Source organism: Vespula pensylvanica, chromosome 16, assembly GCF_014466175.1.
Source record: "Vespula pensylvanica isolate Volc-1 chromosome 16, ASM1446617v1, whole genome shotgun sequence".
In the NCBI taxonomy this organism is placed as follows: Eukaryota; Metazoa; Arthropoda; class Insecta; order Hymenoptera; family Vespidae; genus Vespula; species Vespula pensylvanica.
This window is the reverse complement of record NC_057700.1, coordinates 4,737,791-4,756,134: the sequence shown is the minus strand read 5'-3', so window position 1 is coordinate 4,756,134 and position 18,344 is coordinate 4,737,791. Positions and strand designations below refer to the sequence as shown.

The window sequence follows — 18,344 nt, the reverse complement described above, 5'->3', positions numbered from 1 at the left end:
CTACTGAATAATTTTGAAACTTTATTTTAACCTATATTCTTCAAAATTATAGCTCCATTAATGGTAACATCTTTATCTTAACTTGACATCAACTTCTCCAAATCTTTTCGACCATAAGGTTTCGAGAGCATTAAGCACATTAGAGGTTGCTAAAATGTGTAATTAAAAATTGAAAATTTATTATGTAAGATTATTATTTACATTTAATTTTTCATACAAATTCATTATTACAAACGATTGATATTAAAAGTTGCTTCTAACAGTTAAAATGTCTTATTTTATTCTCAAAATTAATAAAAGTGTCATGAATATCGAATGATTTCCTTTTATGGACAGGAAAACATCTCATTGATTCTTATATTAATGTACATATATGGATATACTAAATTAATTGAGAAATGCATGAACATTTCATATAATTAATATAAATTTTTTTTAAAGTAGGACATAATATTTCATACTTAGATAAGTAATAAAAATCAAGTTTGTTAATATAATGCCAAATCTAAAATATCACCATTACACCTGGTCAATCATAAATTCAAGTAAATATCAAAATAAATCGATTTTCTTAAATTTTTCGATAAAACAAGATCTTAATAATTATATATAATTTAAATATATACTTCATGAATATTATAAAAATATTTTATAATTTATTATATTTTATAAATTCATACCATAATCGCATCGATAACATTTAAGTTTCGTTCGAAATGGGTATGACTTCAACACAGATATGGATAAAATACGAATTACGAATACGAGCGGGGTGCTGTCCCCACCATGTATTCATCGGATAAGTGCATAAACTTATTCCACTCTTGTGTGTATAACAATTGGTGTTGTGTGGATTAAAATAAATAATTTAGTACTGTGAACTAACACTTTTCAGTCTTTCATATGTGTATCTTTTTTTGATAGCCATGCATCTCATAAAGGTTACGTTTTAAATGAAGGTTTAATCTGTTCACTCTATTTTTCGAATTTTTGAAAATACTTTAATGTAAATAAACTGTTCTCGAAAAAATACCATTTTTTAACACGATTTTTTTCAAAGGAAATAAAATTTAAAAATTCGAAAAATAGGATTAATAGATTAAATCTTCGTTTTTAGAATGAGACCTTGTTTATCAAAATCAGTCAAAAATTACGCCTGTTCTGCTTGATAACATAAACCATTATAAAAGCAGAGCTGATATACGGTCTTAATCGTTTTTGTCTTCATTTTTTAAAATAATAAATGGATCTCATTCATAAAAAATATCGGAATCGTAAACATTTTCGTTTTAAGTTCTAAAGCAATTATCAAACATCATTGAATTAAAACATTTATTTTAAATGTTGTAATCCTAACTATCCACGCTTTTAAGCAACATTTGCTTCTAACCTAATGAACATATTAACAAAAAGAAAGAAATACGTCACAATTATGCCCTATACTGTCATTTTTCCAAAATATTCAACAGACAAGTGATAAATTTAAACTATTTGTCGATGTTTGATTTTACAGATCAATTACATTTAGAAAATAGATTGCAAATAGATTTTAAGAAATTTTATCAATTTTATTAAGAAAAGAATCTCCTTAAGATTTTGATAATCGATATTACTTGCAATGTAATATTTATTATTATAATTGTAAACACCGCAAGAAAGAAAGAGAGAGAGAGAGAGAGAGAGAGAGAGTTATTGATTATATTTAATGAAATTAAAAAAACGATCGATTTTTTTTTTATATATTTAGAGAATACATCCAATTTTGTTTTTACATGAACTTTTTCTACATAATTTTGATATAATACAAATTAAAAGAAATATTTCGTTCTCTTTTTACACGATTTATTTTCATTTAACACGATTAACCCAAATGTAAAAAAAAGAAATGTTTTCGTATTGCGACGAATGCAACATTTACTTTGCATCATTCATCTCTGTGTTGTTGTTTTCGGTTCCAATTATAATTGGTCTTACGCAAACATATGCGTTTATTGTCAGAAAAAAACAACAAATAAAATATTGTTATGTTTGTAACTGATATTTTATTTAATTTTTGTTTATGAAATTAATAACGTTATTTTTCGTTTCAAATAATTATTTATCTTATATAATATGTTTTTATATACATGAGCAATCTTTATGAAATAAATAATACAAGTATGTAAAAATCATAAGATTTATACATAATTTTTCATATGATTTATTGTATGATTTTTATTGATTTTTTAAGTTTGAAATCAATCTTCTATTTTCCATAAATACAGTATATTCTTTTACATATATTTTTTTGGAACGTATTTATCATATAAAAATAAAATTGAATATATTTAGTAGTTTAAGAATCATGGAAATTATAAATTACCTCTATATTATCTGATATAGGTAATATAGGGACATATTTCATTAGATTTCTAATATTTTTCTATTTAAGTATTTCTTTTTATTGATCCTACGAAATATATTTTCAAGAATTCGTTTTTAAAACTTTTTCTTAAATTAACAATCGATTGTTGTTATATTTGTTTTAAAAATTCAAAGAAAAAAGATACGATTGGAGTATTGATAAGAATTTCATAATTGATTTACTGTTTATCATTAATTCACATTTTATTATTAGAGTTCTTTAATATATTATATTATTTGCATGATATATTTATATTAAATAGTCACACACATGTAATTACTTTGAAAATAATTTATTGAATACTTTTGACTCAGAATCGGAAAATCAGATAACCAAATTTATTAAATCCTGTAATACATCATAAAAATAAACATTGGATTGTTTATAGAGTTTCGCACTTGTTCTATATATATTTCCAATCTTGGCCTCCTAAGATCGAGTATCTTATATCCATATGTATTTGTGTGTGTGAGCAGCTCATTTTCTTTTTCTCTAAATTTTATACGGATATACGATCAATATATACAAAGATACACAAGAGCAGAAACTTGAATAGATATAATATAAGTAATAATAATATATATATCGGCTTCCCATTTTTAATATTATTTAAATACATATAATAACACTTCATTTTTATAAAATTTGATATAATATAATATATCTTTACTAGATAGAAATATGTATGTTTTGTCTAGTTTTGAAAAAGAAATAACTATTAAGAAACTGAAAATTATTGCTCAATATAGTAAATGTATGATAAGTGGTATGAATTTTTTTGACCAAATATTTTATGTTTATCTAGATGTAGCATTTAGATGCTTTATACTATTTTAGATGAATTCAAAATACTGTAAAAAATTTTCAACATCATTTCGCTAATAATTCTGAGTTGTTATATTTTGTTAGAAAAAATTCAAATAACAAAAAATTAACCAAATACTAATTTACTGTGAAAATAATTGAATTAAATGAAAATTGGATGCAAGTAAAAAAACTCAACAACTAAATTTCTTCAATAATATGTACTTGTAAATTACTTGAGAGAAAAGAAAAGAATTGTTTGATGTATAGCACAAAAACAAAAAAATCAAGAAAGTATGCTTAATCTGCAATAGACGAGTATTTCATTGTCACTTGTACAAAAGAAAAGCTTTACATTCACATTATTCTTATAAAAAATGTTTACTTTTTTATATTCCATAAAACAATTGTTTTCACTTCCGTGAAAGTATAGTTCATTCAAAAATAAAAACCGAAAAAATTGTTTCTCGTACCATTCATTACGAACTTTTATTTACTAATTAAAATAATTTTTTTTCTTTCTTTTAAAGATAAAATAAAAAAAAAGAAAAGACGTAAAAATATCTTCATTTAAAAAAAAGAGTTTGTTAACTTTAACAGATATCCCAAATGTTGCATATTTTTCAAGGTATTTTTGAACGATATCTAGAAAGAATATAAGTTATTATAGGGGTTAAAATTATTATATAACTAATATTTGAATTTAAAAATTTGTAAAGTTTAATCATCGTTCAATGAATTGCAAAGATCCCTTTTTTGTTTAATGATGTTCTTAAGTTCATTTAAGTAACTATATGGAATTGCAATGAATTGAATTTTATTTAATTAAATAAGTATAAAATTTACGTTTTTTAAATGTTATATAACAAGATAAATTGCAATCATTTTTATGATGGATCAAAATGATCTGGCATTCGTACATCACATCGCTACTGAAGCATCTATAAAGAATTCGGGGGTTAATTTAAATACAAGTATTAACAGTCAAAATTCAATGCAGCCGATCTTCTATTGGTAGCTTTTCTGTCTTCAAACATGAAGTATTCAATTATCAACTGCATATTTACATATTTATTAACTGCAATCAACTTGAACGTTCTTGTAATTTGCTAATAATGCAATCAAAACATATAGAAACAATATATTCATAAAATGAAAATTACTTGCATAATTGATATTCTATAAATTTCTTCTCTTTTTTTTTAATAATTAACGAGACACTAACGTTCTATTGCTAGCATACTCAAATATTAAATATCCTTACCTGTATTATTACTTAAAACTATACGAAGTCCTAGTCACATGATAGAAATATTAGATATTCTTTAATATTTATCTCAAAAAGATATAAAAAATATTTATTTTATTCTTAATATAAATATACTAATATATAACATCATATAAACGATGCAAAGAAAAGCGTTTGACTTGTATTTAACAAGAAAACTCATGTTCAATTGTATGCCTTTATAATACAGTAACAGAGGTCCATAAGTTGTATGTATTCGCTACCTCCTTCCAATAACCTGTAATTACATTGCTAAAACACGATAAAAATATTGTGTTATATTGCGCAAACGTACTGTGTTCTCTCTCTCTCTCAATACACACGCGCGCAGACACACAACATATGTAATATTATACAAAAATTCTTAAGTTTGATTTACCCCAAGTTTTTCTGCGATCATTGCCTTCTGCTTATCAGAAAATTCATTAGAATAAATTATTCTTTCGCTCAACTGCTCTATAACCTGAAAATATATCAAAATAGATATAATAATAAAGAAGTATCTTGGCAAAAAATTAAAGAAATACCTGCGAAGTTGCAAAAGCCTCCAATAAGAAATCTTCTACGAATGCTTCGACTTTATTATAATCTTTAGATTTGCATACATCCATTAAATTATCAAGCCAACTGTCAGGTATAAACTGAAAAAACGAACGTACACTACAGCAAATAACGTAATTATGATCCTTTCAGAAGAAACCTGGCTTATGATTACAATCAAGATTATGAAAAAATTGTATATAATGATTGTGTATAATAAATATAGTACCATTTTATACATCCAAATAATAGTTATTTAAAATGCCTACAATATTTAGAAGCAGAGTTATTCGATTTAGTTTAATAATAAATTTTACCTTCAAAAAAAAAACTTGTTTTTAAAGTTCTCTTATTTCTTCAAAAATATAGTAAAAATACTATAAAGTTCCTTTCTTTAAAGCTCTTTTAATAAAATGACAACATCTTATCATAAGTTAAGCTTCTTTGGAAAGGATCATTATAAATTGTTTAAAACACATTATTACTTTAAAGTTTAGAAAAAGAAAGGTATATAATTACACCAATAATTTCAAGTGCGTCATTGATCGTAACTTCTATGTCTTTCCCTTTTAATCTCGCAATGGATTGTAAACAGGTAATAGCACGTCTTAAATCACCACCTGATGCTTCTACAATTTTTACAAGAACTGGTTTTTCAGCTTTTAGGCTTTCTTTCTCACATATATATTCCAATCGTTCAATAATTTTTTCTTCCCCAAGTGGTTTGAATCTAAACTTTGTACAACGTGATGTCAAAGGTTCTATAATTCTTGATACATAATTACATATTAAACAAAAACGCGTACTATGAGATTCTTTCTCCATTGTACGACGAAGAGCTGCTTGTGCTGCATGGGTCATACTGTCTGCTTCATCCAAAATAATAATTTTGAATGGAGGACACTTCTTTCCACTAAAAATATTAACTTAATTTATATGACTATACATATTTTAGAATCTATATAAATAATATTCAATAAGATTACAGATAAATTAGAAATGCCTCAGCGTAATGTTGTTATCATATGGAATAACGAAGCAACAAGTACAATGCTGAAATATTTTGTCTGCTTGTAATAAGAGATCAAAAGTTAACAATATCTCTAAAATTTCTTATAATCCCTCAAGCAATTTTATATTTAGTTGGTAATAAGAGTTACAAAGATACTTAACTCGAACTCCTGAAAACAACTAAGCAAATTCTACTTTTTAAATGACTTTGCAAATAACTGTACAAGTGCTGCTTCAGTTAATCTATCAGACCTTTTACTAAAACATCATTGGCAATAGAAATATACAATAATGATATGGAAAGAACATAAGCTCTTTTCTCTAATAAGCAGACGATTGTACTTACTCTTTTCTCATGCTTCCAGCAGTAAGTTGGGCAAACGATTTTACCTTGTCTCTTACTACTTGTATTCCTCTTTCATCAGAAGCATTTAATTCTAGAATTCTTTCTTTATACATTGTACCAAATAATTGCCTAGCTGCTGCTAAAATGGTACTAGTTTTACCAGTACCAGGTGGACCATAAAACAATAAATTTGGAAAGTCGCTACCATCCATACACTGTTTTAAAACTTCAACGACTTCTGCTTGCTCAACGACATCTTCTACTGTTCTTGGTCGACTATAAAGATGAATTAAAAATGAAAGTGGTTGAGAACATTGAAAATATAAAGTTATAATTCGAAACTACGACCTACAAATCTCACTTGTTAAATGATAGCTTACAATAGCAATTTCTATTATAAGATATAATGAAGTATAACAAGGTTATAGATATGATAAAGTATTAGAAACAACTTACTATTTCTCTACCCATGGTGTTAACGACTCGTTTCGTTCTTCCTTTGTACGAGAAGTAGAAGGTTTCTTCGTATCTCCTACTCCTAATTTACCTATTTTTAAGAAAGCTTGCATCCTTCCTTTGGTTTGTTATATTTTAACCAACATAGACTTTCCCGCTTGAATCTTGTACTGCATGAATTATACCAAATTATGTGAACTAATTGTACTCCACAGTAACTATATATCTTTAAATACGTGCAACATATATGAAATTCATAAATGATTAAAAATCAATGAAACAAGAAAAAATTGTTAATAACAATTTTATCAGAATAATGTAATCCACGAACTTAACAATTTTAACAATATCTCGTTATAGAATTAATATGACTAATATGACTTTTTTAGCAACGGTTCATTCAAAATGAAACAGCGCCACGCAAAGAAAAGGAAAACGAATGCTTTGAGCATTCTTATTGGTCCATAAGTTAGATTTCGTTACTTGTCCATAGGTTAGTAACTTATTTCTTGGGCTTGTACTTATGAGAAGAGAACGATACACAAATACAAATTGATAACTATACTACTAAAGCTATAATTGAATAAATCCTATTTTATAAAATAGTATATAAAAACATATCGAATTAAAATATAACATTGCATACAAGGTATGAAGCTAAAAATGTGTTTTCACGTGACATCATATCTCTTACTTTGACTGTTTATCACTCTTCACTTGAAGCATGTGTGCTTGAACGCAGGTATGGACAAAATATGAAGTATAAATACAAGTGAGAAACACTGTCCCTGTCATGCACTTATCATATCGGCGTTAAGCGTTACGTCTCACGAGGCACGGGCCTCGGAAAAACAAATTCCCTTCGAAGAATTCCTGCTACGTCAGATGAATTTGCTTTTTTGGCCCTTCCCTCAAGTTTGTGCAGCTCTATGCACGGGACTGGCACATAACAATATGCCAGACGGCATACGCAAGCCAATCAAATGTCACCTACCTTTACTTGTGAGAACGCTGCGGTTTATCTCTGTTTCGGTGATGAGGATTGGCTGACATAGACTCGACGCTGGAATCCACTTCTTTTATTGGTGGATTGCATATATTTACCACCGTATAGGCCGATTCCCTTCTCCTCGGTTCGATTGGCTCGATCTCAGAGAGAATAGAATTGATTGGTTATAAAATTGTACAAAAGAGTTTGTCAACTGTACCGCGGAGAACGAATTCCTCGATCGCGTTTAAACGATTTGTAAATAAAAGTAGAATTGAATTCGTCTCGATAAAAATTGGAAGAGTCAGTCACTTCCGTAGACACAACCGGGATTATTAACTTAGACTGTTTTAATAATGCTCAATTTATTTAAAATAATAACAATAACGAATAGATAGAAGAAGGATGACCGGTTCAAGACAATAATAATAACTAAAAAATAAGTAAAAATGAATAATAACTGAGAATAACTGTAACAAAGACTGAGTCAAATAAATTGTAAGCAATAACTTGATGATTACAGTACAGCGAAAAATCTAAGTACAAAACCGACGAGACGATGTGTACAGTCGGTTAAATAGAGAGCGTTGTCCAATCAAGGAAGGGTGATTCGCCAAGATGTCGTTATTGGCTCATCTTAGCTTTCCCCCTATTGGCGATGGAGATGTCTAATGGCGGCTGCGAACACTCGGAACGCTGCGTCTGGTAGGGATGAAGCTCTATGGACCCAGCGCATGCGTCTCACATCTTTGTGACGTTCGTGTTTGTTTAGGCACATATTCTATACAATAATAGAAGCTTTGTTCATATTTATAATAAAACATGTCTAATTCTTCTATTAATTAGGATAAGTTCTCATTTCAATTCTACAAAGGTGGAGATACCGCTTATCTATGATTATATAGTTCTATTTCAAGTCTAACATCAACGTAGGACGTAACATAAGCTTGGTTAATTATATCCCTTTACGTATATATAACAATCGATTTCGTGTCGGTAGAGTAGGTAATTTAATATGCTGTAAACTTACTTTTCAGTCTTTCGCATGTATATCTCCTTTTGATGATGACATGCTTCTCGCAGTAATCCGTATTAGATACGACGCATTTGTTCGCGACAAATGTATAGAGAATAATAAATATAATTGACACATATAATAACTAGTATATAAATTCGGAACAAAGAACAAGATTTTATCAAATGTTTTGTTAAAAATAATTAGTGAATACTTATATATTACATTATTTTAATATAAAATGAAACAAGACATATATAAATATAATTAAAATCATGAGACATATTTATCGATTGGTGCTCATGTGTTGAAATTATCAAGGATACAATTTGTTGAAAATTCGCGCGAAGAACTATTACGCGAGATGATGTATTTTTTCTTTTTTTGTTATTATAAATTACTGTCATCATATGAGTGTATAAGTATATTCTATGATGTATATAAGTATATTCTTTTACTTCTTATTATTATTCTTATTATTACATTATTATATTATATATTATTGCTGTAGTAATAATAATGATATAAAATGGACTACTCCTATAAAGGAAACCATAAAAAAGAATAACGTTGGAAGAAAAACTTTGTAAATACTGTGTAAATAAACTCGTGTTTTGATTTGTATAAAAATAATATATAATATATAAGTATATATTTACTAATTATTATCTTTGAAAAAATAATCGACAAATGTATATACTTTATACGCATTTGTCATCAAACAAAATTGTACTGCTACTGTAATCCTATTATAGATTACCACGAAACACACGTTAACCATCAATAAAAGAAACAACTATAAGAGATCAGATTAATAACGCCTTACTGAACTATCCAATAAGGAAAAAAAGAATAAATTAGTTAATTATATTGGTTTACATTGATACAATAAAAAAAAAAAAAAAGAAAAAAAACAACAATTATTTGGCCTCGAGAATCTACAATTTTTAAATTATAAATCTAAATGATATAAATTTAAATGGTACATAAGATATAAAAGGAATTACAAATTTTTCTAAAATTTAATAATATTTTAGAAATAGACTTATTAACATGGAAAATATGTATTCCCTTATTTTTATTATAGAATCATCTGTTTAAAGTTCATTAAAATGTCCGAACGAGTTACCGTAGCATCTCCGTATGAACATCGTGAAACGTATTTAGTGCATTTAAAATCAATCATAATCAATTTACTTACCAACAATTAGGTAATCGTTACTTCATAGGAACAAAACATACACTATTCAAGCGTGATATGGAAGTTAGTAGTAGGAGTATGGGCTTCTTCTTTAGTAATCTTCTTCGTAGATTTTAAGAGCCGCCATATATGAAATTCTCTTCGCGAAAAATGTCGAAAACACTATTTACGGAAGAATGAATCCAGGTGTAATTCTCGATTAATTTTTATGAATAAGATCTGGTTTTAAAAAGTTTCATTAGTTAGAAGATTTAAACAAGAACGACGCTATTTTGAATTTTTAGAAAAGCTTTATATTTATGAATAAATTATTCTCGAAAAATGCCATTTTTTAATGATCTCTTTCAAAGAAAAGAAAACTTTTTAAAAAATTCGAAAAAATGAGATTTTAATTTAAATTTTCATCTTTAAAATGAGATCTTATCCATAAAAATTTTTTAAGAATTGTTTAAGAATTACGTCTGTTCTTATTATTTATTTAAGCCATTATAAAAGAGAAGTGATGAATCACTTTTATTTTTATATACATACATTTTACGTCTATAGTTCATTCGCGTCTTTATTAAGGCAAGTCGGTAAAACAGAGATTACCGATATGTCACAACATATGGCAATTTAATGACAAGTAGGTTTTCAAAAGAATCGCTTTCCCATTTCATTCAAATAATCTTACTAGATTATGTTACGAGTGTGTAGACTTGTGTTAATGAATCAAACATGAATCGTATCTATCGTCTAATCTTGCTTTGATATTGTAGCTCAAAAGAAAGCATATACGTTAGTATGAAAAAGATTGTGGAATAAGAAATATGCGTAATTCACAAATGCTTTTATTTTATTCCACCAAGTAATTATCGATTTAGAAGTACTTTATCAATTTAATAATATAATTTTTGATATAATAAAGAAAAAAGTGGGATTATTCCACGAACTACGTATAAAATAATGGCAAATTCGATCATTACTTCAAACACGGAACTTCGAAAATTACATCCAGCACATAAATATGCACTTGCAGAAATACTAAATGTTTCTGACTCATGGAAAAAATTAATGGCAATTATTCCACGAGATGATACCAATATGCCAAGGTTTAATAGTGAACATGTTAGGTAAGTGCTGTTGGTATATCAATATTTAGAAGAATTATTCATTTACTAAATTATTTTAATGAATAATAAATTTATTACCTTCAGCATAATTGATCAAGTATCACAAAAGCATCGAGAGAATGCTGCAAAAATTTTTTTGGAAGAATGGAGTACAATGGGTAGATTGAGACCTAGATTACAAAACTTATTAGATCTTCTTACGAAAGCAGAATTATTTAGAGCTGCTGATTATGTTGCTAATGAAATTTTAAAAGGTTTTATAATGACCAATTTATATCAAGTAAATAATTATTATAAAATAGAATTTATCATTAATATTAAGATCATGCTTGCAGTTGATTTACCAAAGCGACCAGAGTATGGACCTGCTGCAATTATCGATATTTCAGATGAAACTTTAGCAAGACTTATGGATGATAGTACTAAATTAGATAATGATGAAGATGATAAATCATCACCAACGCTTGAATCATCGTACCGAGTTAATGTTGGAGAAATTATATATTTTTCAGACGCTGTAGATCTCATGGATCCTTGTTCTATGAAAAGTAATACACAAAATTTTGAAGAAATTAATGCAAATAAGAAAGCTATAAACTTAAGTGCCCAGAATATACTTGTGCCATCTGTTAATTATAAACATTTGGAGGTGTCATCTCAAGAATTACCATTGTTCTTGAAAAACTTTGAACAAAGCAGAAATATGAATGATAGTGTTAAATCAGAAGAAATCCCTGTTTTTTTAAATGAAAGCATCTCCATATTGGATAAATCTGAAATTAACAGTAATAATAATTGGACAAATATAATGAATGTGAATAATGGAACAAATTCAACCAATTGCAATTCCAGTTTTAAAAATACAGAAGATAAGAAAGATAATAAGAATTATCAATTTCAATCTGAAGTAACATCCTCTTTATTACCAGAATTTGTAAATAATCGAACAGAAACCAACATTTTGAATGAAACAAATAATATACACATTAAAAGTCAAAATATAATGAACTCTGAAGATCTGCCGCTTACAGTATTGGAGTTTAATAGATAAAAACATTTAAGTAAATATTATAATTAATGCAATTTATCTTACAGAAAGACTTTTAGACGAAATTTCAAACGAAAAGAAATGTTTTTGATTAGGCCGTTTTTGAATGAAATAAAATATTCAACCGAATATGTACAACTATAAAATATTGAAAATTTTTTACTAATAATTTTTTGAAAAAATCGATTTGAAGTTTCGAAATTGTAATGTCCACATAAAAATTAATTCTTCTTTTTTATTTTTAATTTTTAACGATATATGAGCATTTCAAGTATTTAAGGTTTCAAATGTTATTATCCCATATTCAATTCTTATACGAATGTTTTTTTTTTCCTTATGTGCTTTTATTTTCTCTTTTCGTGTTATTAACTTTGCATAATTTTACTCACTTTTCTGCATGAGCACTATTACATCATCAATAATTAACAATTATTATTCAGATTACTTACATTAGGGACAAAGTTGACTTATCAAGATAGTTGTATAATTTGTCCCTCAGATGAAAAAATATGTTAACTTGGCAACATGGACGAAAAATATGAACGAAGCGTAATATCTAATGAATTCCCTTAGCTTTTAAAGATCCTTTCTCTTCCCATAAGAAAATTGTAGTGTTTTCCACTTTCAGGCCAGCACTTATCGAATAAATAATTATGTGAATTTCATTTAACAGCTTATATGGCTTATTTTTTTTAATAATATTTAAGATACTAAAACTATTATTTAACAAAGATATGATTTAATATAAAAAGTATAACAATGAATTTTTCTATATTTTTAATCTACAAAAAGTTATGAAAAATATCAGATAAATATACCGGTTTATACAGATAAACATACACAGTTTATATCAAATCTTGCTTTATATTTATTTATCCAATTTATTTTATGATGTAAAAATATATTCGTTTTACCTTAATTATGTTATATCTATTTTACAATCGTTTAGAGATATCTTTAGCATTTTCTTTACTATTAGCTATTCGACATCCAAATTGAAAAGCTCTTTTCGGAAAAGTAGCAGTATTTTGAAGACCTAGCTTACGTGCTAATAAACGTAACAGTAATTTATCTCCTAAACCAGATGGCATTTTTTCTGTTGGATAACATCTGTAAAAAAACAAAACAAACATTTAAAAAACAAGCTATTTAAAAAAGCAGTTTAATACTTCTTTTTTAATTTGAATACCTTTCCCACGGTTGCAATTGTTGAACATATTGTACCACATTTTCATCAAGATATGGTAATCTGGATTGTCTACCATGATCAGAAACAATTCTATCATCTCTTCCCAAATTTCTTTGAGAAATTTTGGCTAATTCAGTATTCAACTCTTGTTTTAAAGCATTCCAGCCTTTATGTTTCAATATTGTTCTATGTCTCATGTATCCACCAAATAATTCATCTGCACCTATACCTAGGAGAAGTACACGACATGGAGACTCGTACTCTCTATCCGTTTTTGTAATTATGCCTTTTGCTCGACTTGCAAACCACATGGCACAACCTAAACTTTCATCTAAGATAGTACAGAGAGGATAAAGTAAATCATTGATACGAGAAGATCGATATTTCTGTAATTCTGCTTGTGTTACATTTACCTGAAATAATAATGGTATTGGTAAAATAATATTTATCATTTTTATTTAAATGATAATAAATTTTATATCATACCTCAATAAAATTCCATTTTCTATTCGGACAAATTTGTAATATTTCAGAGAGAGTCTGTCTCCCTGTTTTTCTATCTGGAACATCATATATTTGTGAGGCATATAAATTTGTATTTTTAATGTGCTTATTTTTTTGAGGTGTATTAACAATTTTCTCAAATGCGACATTTATCAGATCAATAGGTTCATTTTGTGATACATATTTATGAGCAATTAATGTCAAAATAGCTGAATCAAGTCCACCAGAGAATAATATACCTATTTTTGCATGATCGCAAGTAATATTTTCTCCTTTCAATGCAAGTAGGATACAGTTCTTGCAGAAATTTGGTTTTGTTTTTATTCGTATTTCAATTGCTTTATGTAAAAGTTTAGATAAATATTCTACTCTTCCCAAAACTATTTCATTTTCTAATAAATGCTCTATCATTCCATTAAAATCTTCTAAATAAGGGTTATTTTCTAAATAATCTAAATCTTTAATAGTTGGATGTAAATGCATTACTACCTTATTAGACAGATTTTGTTCTGTTATTATCTCTTTGATATTAATATTTACGTTCAAAGCATTTCTTAATTCTTCAATGATATTTTCAAATATAAAATCTGGTTCTTTCCATGGATAACAAGTGAGATTTATGTTCGTATCAGATAAATTTATTGCAAATATACCAACTGCAGGAACTTCCATTGTATTTTTCAAATATTTAACACCAACAGATGTTATAGTTAATGCATTTTTTTCATTATTTAACTGTAGAAGTAAACTGTGCCTTCCAATAATATCTCTTCCAAAATATAATACTTTGCTAGATTTTTGAAAATATATAAAACTATATGGTCCTTGAATATACTGAAGAGTATTTGTAATATTAGGAGATGTACTGAATGCATTTAAAATAGTAATACTGTCACATATATCATCTTTTGCCTATAATTTCATGTAACATTTCCATTAATATTAATGTAACAAATTTATTGAGAAGTAAAGAATTACTAAGACATTTACCAAAGATCCAGAAAAAACATCTCCGTTCCATAAAAGAATGTTACCATCCGAATCAATTAATGGTTGTTCTACTAACTTCAAACCTTGCATCCATAGTATACTTGCTGCGAAATGTCCGTACCATATGTCAGTTAATGATGCAAAATTCTTAACTAACTTATCTGGACCTCTGGAAATTATAAGATTCTTGCATTTGTCCCACTGGAAAAGGAAAATATTAATATAGAAATAAAAATATTAGAAAAAAAACAAGAAATTGTTGATACACTGGCATAGTGATATATATTGATAGAACGATAAAAAAATAAAAAATAATTGTCATTTAAAAAACAAAGATCTTTACCTCATCAGAATGTTTGACACTATCTTCTGAATGTTGAGAAATACAACAAAATATACCACACATTGTATCAATAAAAATATAACCATTGATTAGAAAGTCATCGTCATAGTATCTTTTGTCTAAAATCTAGAAAATTATTACATATTTTGGAAGTATTATAAAAAATACTAAATAAGTACTAAACAAGTGTTATAAATATATATATATATACATATATAATGTATTTCATAAACTTTATAATACAATCGTTCTTATTAATTATGTTTATATTCTAATTGATTAATTTTATCTGTTTTATATTTTTATTCCATCTTATTACATATTTTCATTCTATCGTGTTATAAATTCACATATCAAGTCCCGAAAAAATGACGTTTCTGCTGTAGTTGTAATATTTATGTCAATCAGCACCAGCAGCAATAGATAAAAGTCTCAACCGTGAATTTCTGTTGGTGAATTAAACGCTTTTCACGACAAACCGAAGTATAAAATTGAAAAAATACTTTTATTTTCAATAGTTTTTTTAAATTCTGCTCCTTATTGACTCATTTTTTATGTAATAACTTATTACTATTGTATTCTATCAATCGAGTACACCTCGAAATTCTAACAATCACCGCATGATGTCGCCCTATGACTTCGAGAACTAAACTACATTATACGTATATATATGTATATTGTATTATATATACACAATAATATATATATATATATATATATATATATATATATATAATGTAGTTTAGTGTTTTTCATTTGATTTATTATAAATAAAAATAAGTAAATTTAATTACATACATATAAAAAAATATTAAGGATCCGTCGTGTGTTTTCGTAATAAATTTGGCTATTATTTATAATAATTCTACATTGAAAATAATGCCTTACAATTACATTAATATTTCTTTACAGTTGTTAAGTATTTAAATAAGTCAATGATAAGCAATGACGGGTTTATTTTATTAGTTTATATACTGTCTTCAAATTGATTATTTAAAACAATTTATTTTTTTAATTAGATAAATATTGTTACGCGCGAGAGTACTTGCAATGAAAAAGAATTTTATTAACAAGAGGAAGAACAATTTATGTACACTATTTAGCTTAACAGACTCATTGAAGAGATTTAAAAACAATTAAGAATGTTTGCGAGACACGTCCTCTGAGGCCGAGCTTCTTCGGAAGACGAACACATCTCGTTGTTATCTGTCGTTGTCATCTGAACTCTTTTAGGCCGGCTCGTAACAATATATACACGTTAAAATGTTCTGTATTATATTATACACATGTCTATTTGCTACTTACATAGATTACAAACTTTCTACATTTTTTTTTACTTATTGTTAACTTTTAATATAATTATTTTCTTTTCGTTTTTGAAAGAGATTTTAATTTCTTTAAATTACGTTCTTTTTTAGGTTTTATATAAATTTTTATATTCTACATGCACATAAAAGATGATATAGAACATAATTATTTTAAATCGATATAAAATAAAAACAAGAACTCTCGTAAATAATAAAAAAAGAAAAAGATATAATGTGTATATGATCTGTGAATATCTAATATGGTGTATTAACAAAACAAAATTTACCTTAAGCTTCTATAGTTTTGAAATTTCAATAGACTCATTGTATAATTCTTAAATGCATTTTTATTATTTTCTATTCCTTTCAATTAACAATAAACTAGAACAAAGAACATATTTTTATATAGACTTATAAGGATCAAAATTCTCAATCAATTATTTATTATTCTATATTTATTTATATATATTTATTTATATACAATAAATATAACGAATCCTCTTCATTTTTCATTTAATTATAAATAGTGAGATGAGGAAACTAACGACATCGGTTTGTTGCACCTTTAAACATTTAAATATGACTATTATACATCAATACTTTGCACTGTAAAATATAACTCTCCTACGTCAGAGACTTGCTAAAGTCTGTTTACTTCAAAAGACGCGATGGTTAAAACGACCTATTTTGGTCACATTGCTTACATAACATTTATCGTTAGATGGCCTTTAGATTGGTAGAATACAGATTTGTAAAGATTTTGATTAATACGTCTACAAGTATGCGAGTTTGGTGAAGAGCGGCAATTCAAAGATAGAATGAAGAAGTTCGTGTTACGATCGAAGGATTCGAAGGAGAAACGTGAGGAAATGAATTTGTCGAGTCTCGTATCGGTAATATATCCCGGGATTGAAAATGAGACAATCTGTGTAATATAATAACTAAATACATCCTCGATTTTACTTACGATAAAGGAATTAAAGTAATCTAAATTTTTTGTTGGTACGCCTTTATAAATTTTACTTCGGTTCTAATAGCTGTTGGAACATTTCTACAATTTATTCTAAATTGTTTGCGAGAGAAAAAATAACTATACGATTTGATTGCTCGTTTAAGACTGACTAATCGGGTTGATGTTAAGATTTTTACTAACTCTCAATGGCTGAAATGGAACTGCTCAATCGTCAGAATATCGAATTTTATTCAATGCCTTCACAAACAGTGCTTACAGTGTTGAGAAAGTTACTTCAGAAAAATTCTTAGCCATTATCTGAATTGATAGGGTTTCTTCTTCTGATATACGATTCGCGTTTTTAGTTTGAATTTTCCATGCCTACTCCTTCCCTTACTTCGGTCCATGAGAGAAAACAGATACGTGCTTATCCTGTCCTTGGATTATTCCACAGACATCATCGTTGTGACACGTAATCGCACAAAATATTTGCCTACTGTTGGTGTTAGATGATTTAGCGTATTCTACTAAATGAAGGATCTAGTTCTATATATCTTAGTTTCGTCTTTCAAGAGCGCTGGTGTCAAGTGGTTAAACGATTTAATAAAAAATGGAAATATTCGTATGTGTTATAGTTCTTCTCTATAATAGTACGTTTCTAATTCTGAAGTCTTTAGTAATCTCAAAGTTTTTATCAAGACGTTACAATTCTAAGACGAATAGAAAGGAAAACTTGATCGAACGTAAAGTCGAATTCATATTAGTTTTCATTTCTGTCTGCAAATAAAGCGAAGAATAGCGTGTAGCGAGTAACGTTTGTCATATGCGTTTGCCTGACCAGTCGAG

General features: G+C 27.2%; 3 protein-coding genes across 9 annotated transcripts; 1 reads left to right on the top strand and 2 right to left on the bottom strand.

The window, feature by feature from the left end:
• Positions 1–4,539: 4,539 nt before the first annotated feature.
• LOC122634839 (replication factor C subunit 4) lies at positions 4,540–7,789 on the bottom strand. Of its 3 annotated transcripts, none has more exons than XM_043824187.1 (7): positions 7,544–7,789; positions 6,850–7,019; positions 6,394–6,669; positions 5,556–5,949; positions 5,024–5,137; positions 4,876–4,959; positions 4,540–4,748 (listed from the first exon to the last, which is right to left on the bottom strand). In XM_043824187.1, exons 2-7 carry the CDS (start codon positions 6,960–6,962, stop codon positions 4,662–4,664), a joined length of 1,068 nt encoding a protein of 355 aa, XP_043680122.1. In that variant the 5' UTR covers positions 6,963–7,019; positions 7,544–7,789; the 3' UTR covers positions 4,540–4,661. The 3 variants fall into 3 exon arrangements, with proteins under 3 accessions (XP_043680122.1, XP_043680123.1, XP_043680121.1); XM_043824188.1 differs by lacking the exon at positions 7,544–7,789 and adding an exon at positions 7,090–7,518; XM_043824186.1 differs by lacking the exon at positions 7,544–7,789 and having other exon boundaries at positions 6,850–7,518.
• Positions 7,790–10,609: 2,820 nt separating this feature from the next.
• LOC122634979 (probable serine/threonine-protein kinase DDB_G0280133) lies at positions 10,610–12,883 on the top strand. 2 transcript variants are annotated; one of them, XM_043824592.1, is made up of 4 exons: positions 10,610–10,822; positions 10,961–11,165; positions 11,250–11,419; positions 11,501–12,883. In XM_043824592.1, exons 2-4 carry the CDS (start codon positions 10,999–11,001, stop codon positions 12,214–12,216), a joined length of 1,053 nt encoding a protein of 350 aa, XP_043680527.1. In that variant the 5' UTR covers positions 10,610–10,822; positions 10,961–10,998; the 3' UTR covers positions 12,217–12,883. The 2 variants fall into 2 exon arrangements, with proteins under 2 accessions (XP_043680527.1, XP_043680526.1); XM_043824591.1 differs by having other exon boundaries at positions 10,611–11,165.
• A 187-nt stretch (positions 12,884–13,070) lies between these two features.
• Positions 13,071–15,841, bottom strand: LOC122634976 (asparagine synthetase domain-containing protein 1). 4 transcript variants are annotated; one of them, XM_043824582.1, is made up of 6 exons: positions 15,559–15,841; positions 15,240–15,358; positions 14,897–15,097; positions 13,889–14,818; positions 13,403–13,815; positions 13,071–13,323 (listed from the first exon to the last, which is right to left on the bottom strand). In XM_043824582.1, the coding sequence occupies exons 1-6, from the start codon at positions 15,566–15,568 to the stop codon at positions 13,149–13,151; spliced, it is 1,848 nt and encodes a 615-aa protein (XP_043680517.1). In that variant the 5' UTR covers positions 15,569–15,841; the 3' UTR covers positions 13,071–13,148. The 4 variants fall into 4 exon arrangements, with proteins under 4 accessions (XP_043680517.1, XP_043680518.1, XP_043680520.1 ...); XM_043824583.1 differs by having other exon boundaries at positions 15,240–15,365; positions 15,651–15,835; XM_043824585.1 differs by having other exon boundaries at positions 15,240–15,365; positions 15,781–15,814.
• Positions 15,842–18,344: the final 2,503 nt, after the last annotated feature.

Excerpts from the sequence above, each read along its gene's own strand:
- LOC122634839 (XM_043824187.1), bottom strand. The coding sequence starts at position 6,962 with ATGCAAGCTTTCTTAAAAATAGGTAAATTAGGAGTAGGAGATACGAAG. Across the intron at positions 4,960-5,023 it reads AGGCTTTTGCAACTTCGCAG|GTTATAGAGCAGTTGAGCGA; the intron begins GTATTTCTTTAA and ends ATATATTTTCAG. Across the intron at positions 4,749-4,875 it reads TGATCGCAGAAAAACTTGGG|CAATGTAATTACAGGTTATT; the intron begins GTAAATCAAACT and ends ATCGTGTTTTAG.
- LOC122634979 (XM_043824592.1), top strand. The coding sequence starts at position 10,999 with ATGGCAAATTCGATCATTACTTCAAACACGGAACTTCGAAAATTACAT. Across the intron at positions 11,166-11,249 it reads TTTAATAGTGAACATGTTAG|CATAATTGATCAAGTATCAC; the intron begins GTAAGTGCTGTT and ends TATTACCTTCAG. Across the intron at positions 11,420-11,500 it reads TGCTAATGAAATTTTAAAAG|TTGATTTACCAAAGCGACCA; the intron begins GTTTTATAATGA and ends TCATGCTTGCAG.
- LOC122634976 (XM_043824582.1), bottom strand. Across the intron at positions 14,819-14,896 it reads ATGTTTTTTCTGGATCTTTG|GCAAAAGATGATATATGTGA; the intron begins GTAAATGTCTTA and ends ATGAAATTATAG. Across the intron at positions 13,324-13,402 it reads CAATTGCAACCGTGGGAAAG|ATGTTATCCAACAGAAAAAA; the intron begins GTATTCAAATTA and ends GTTTTTTTACAG.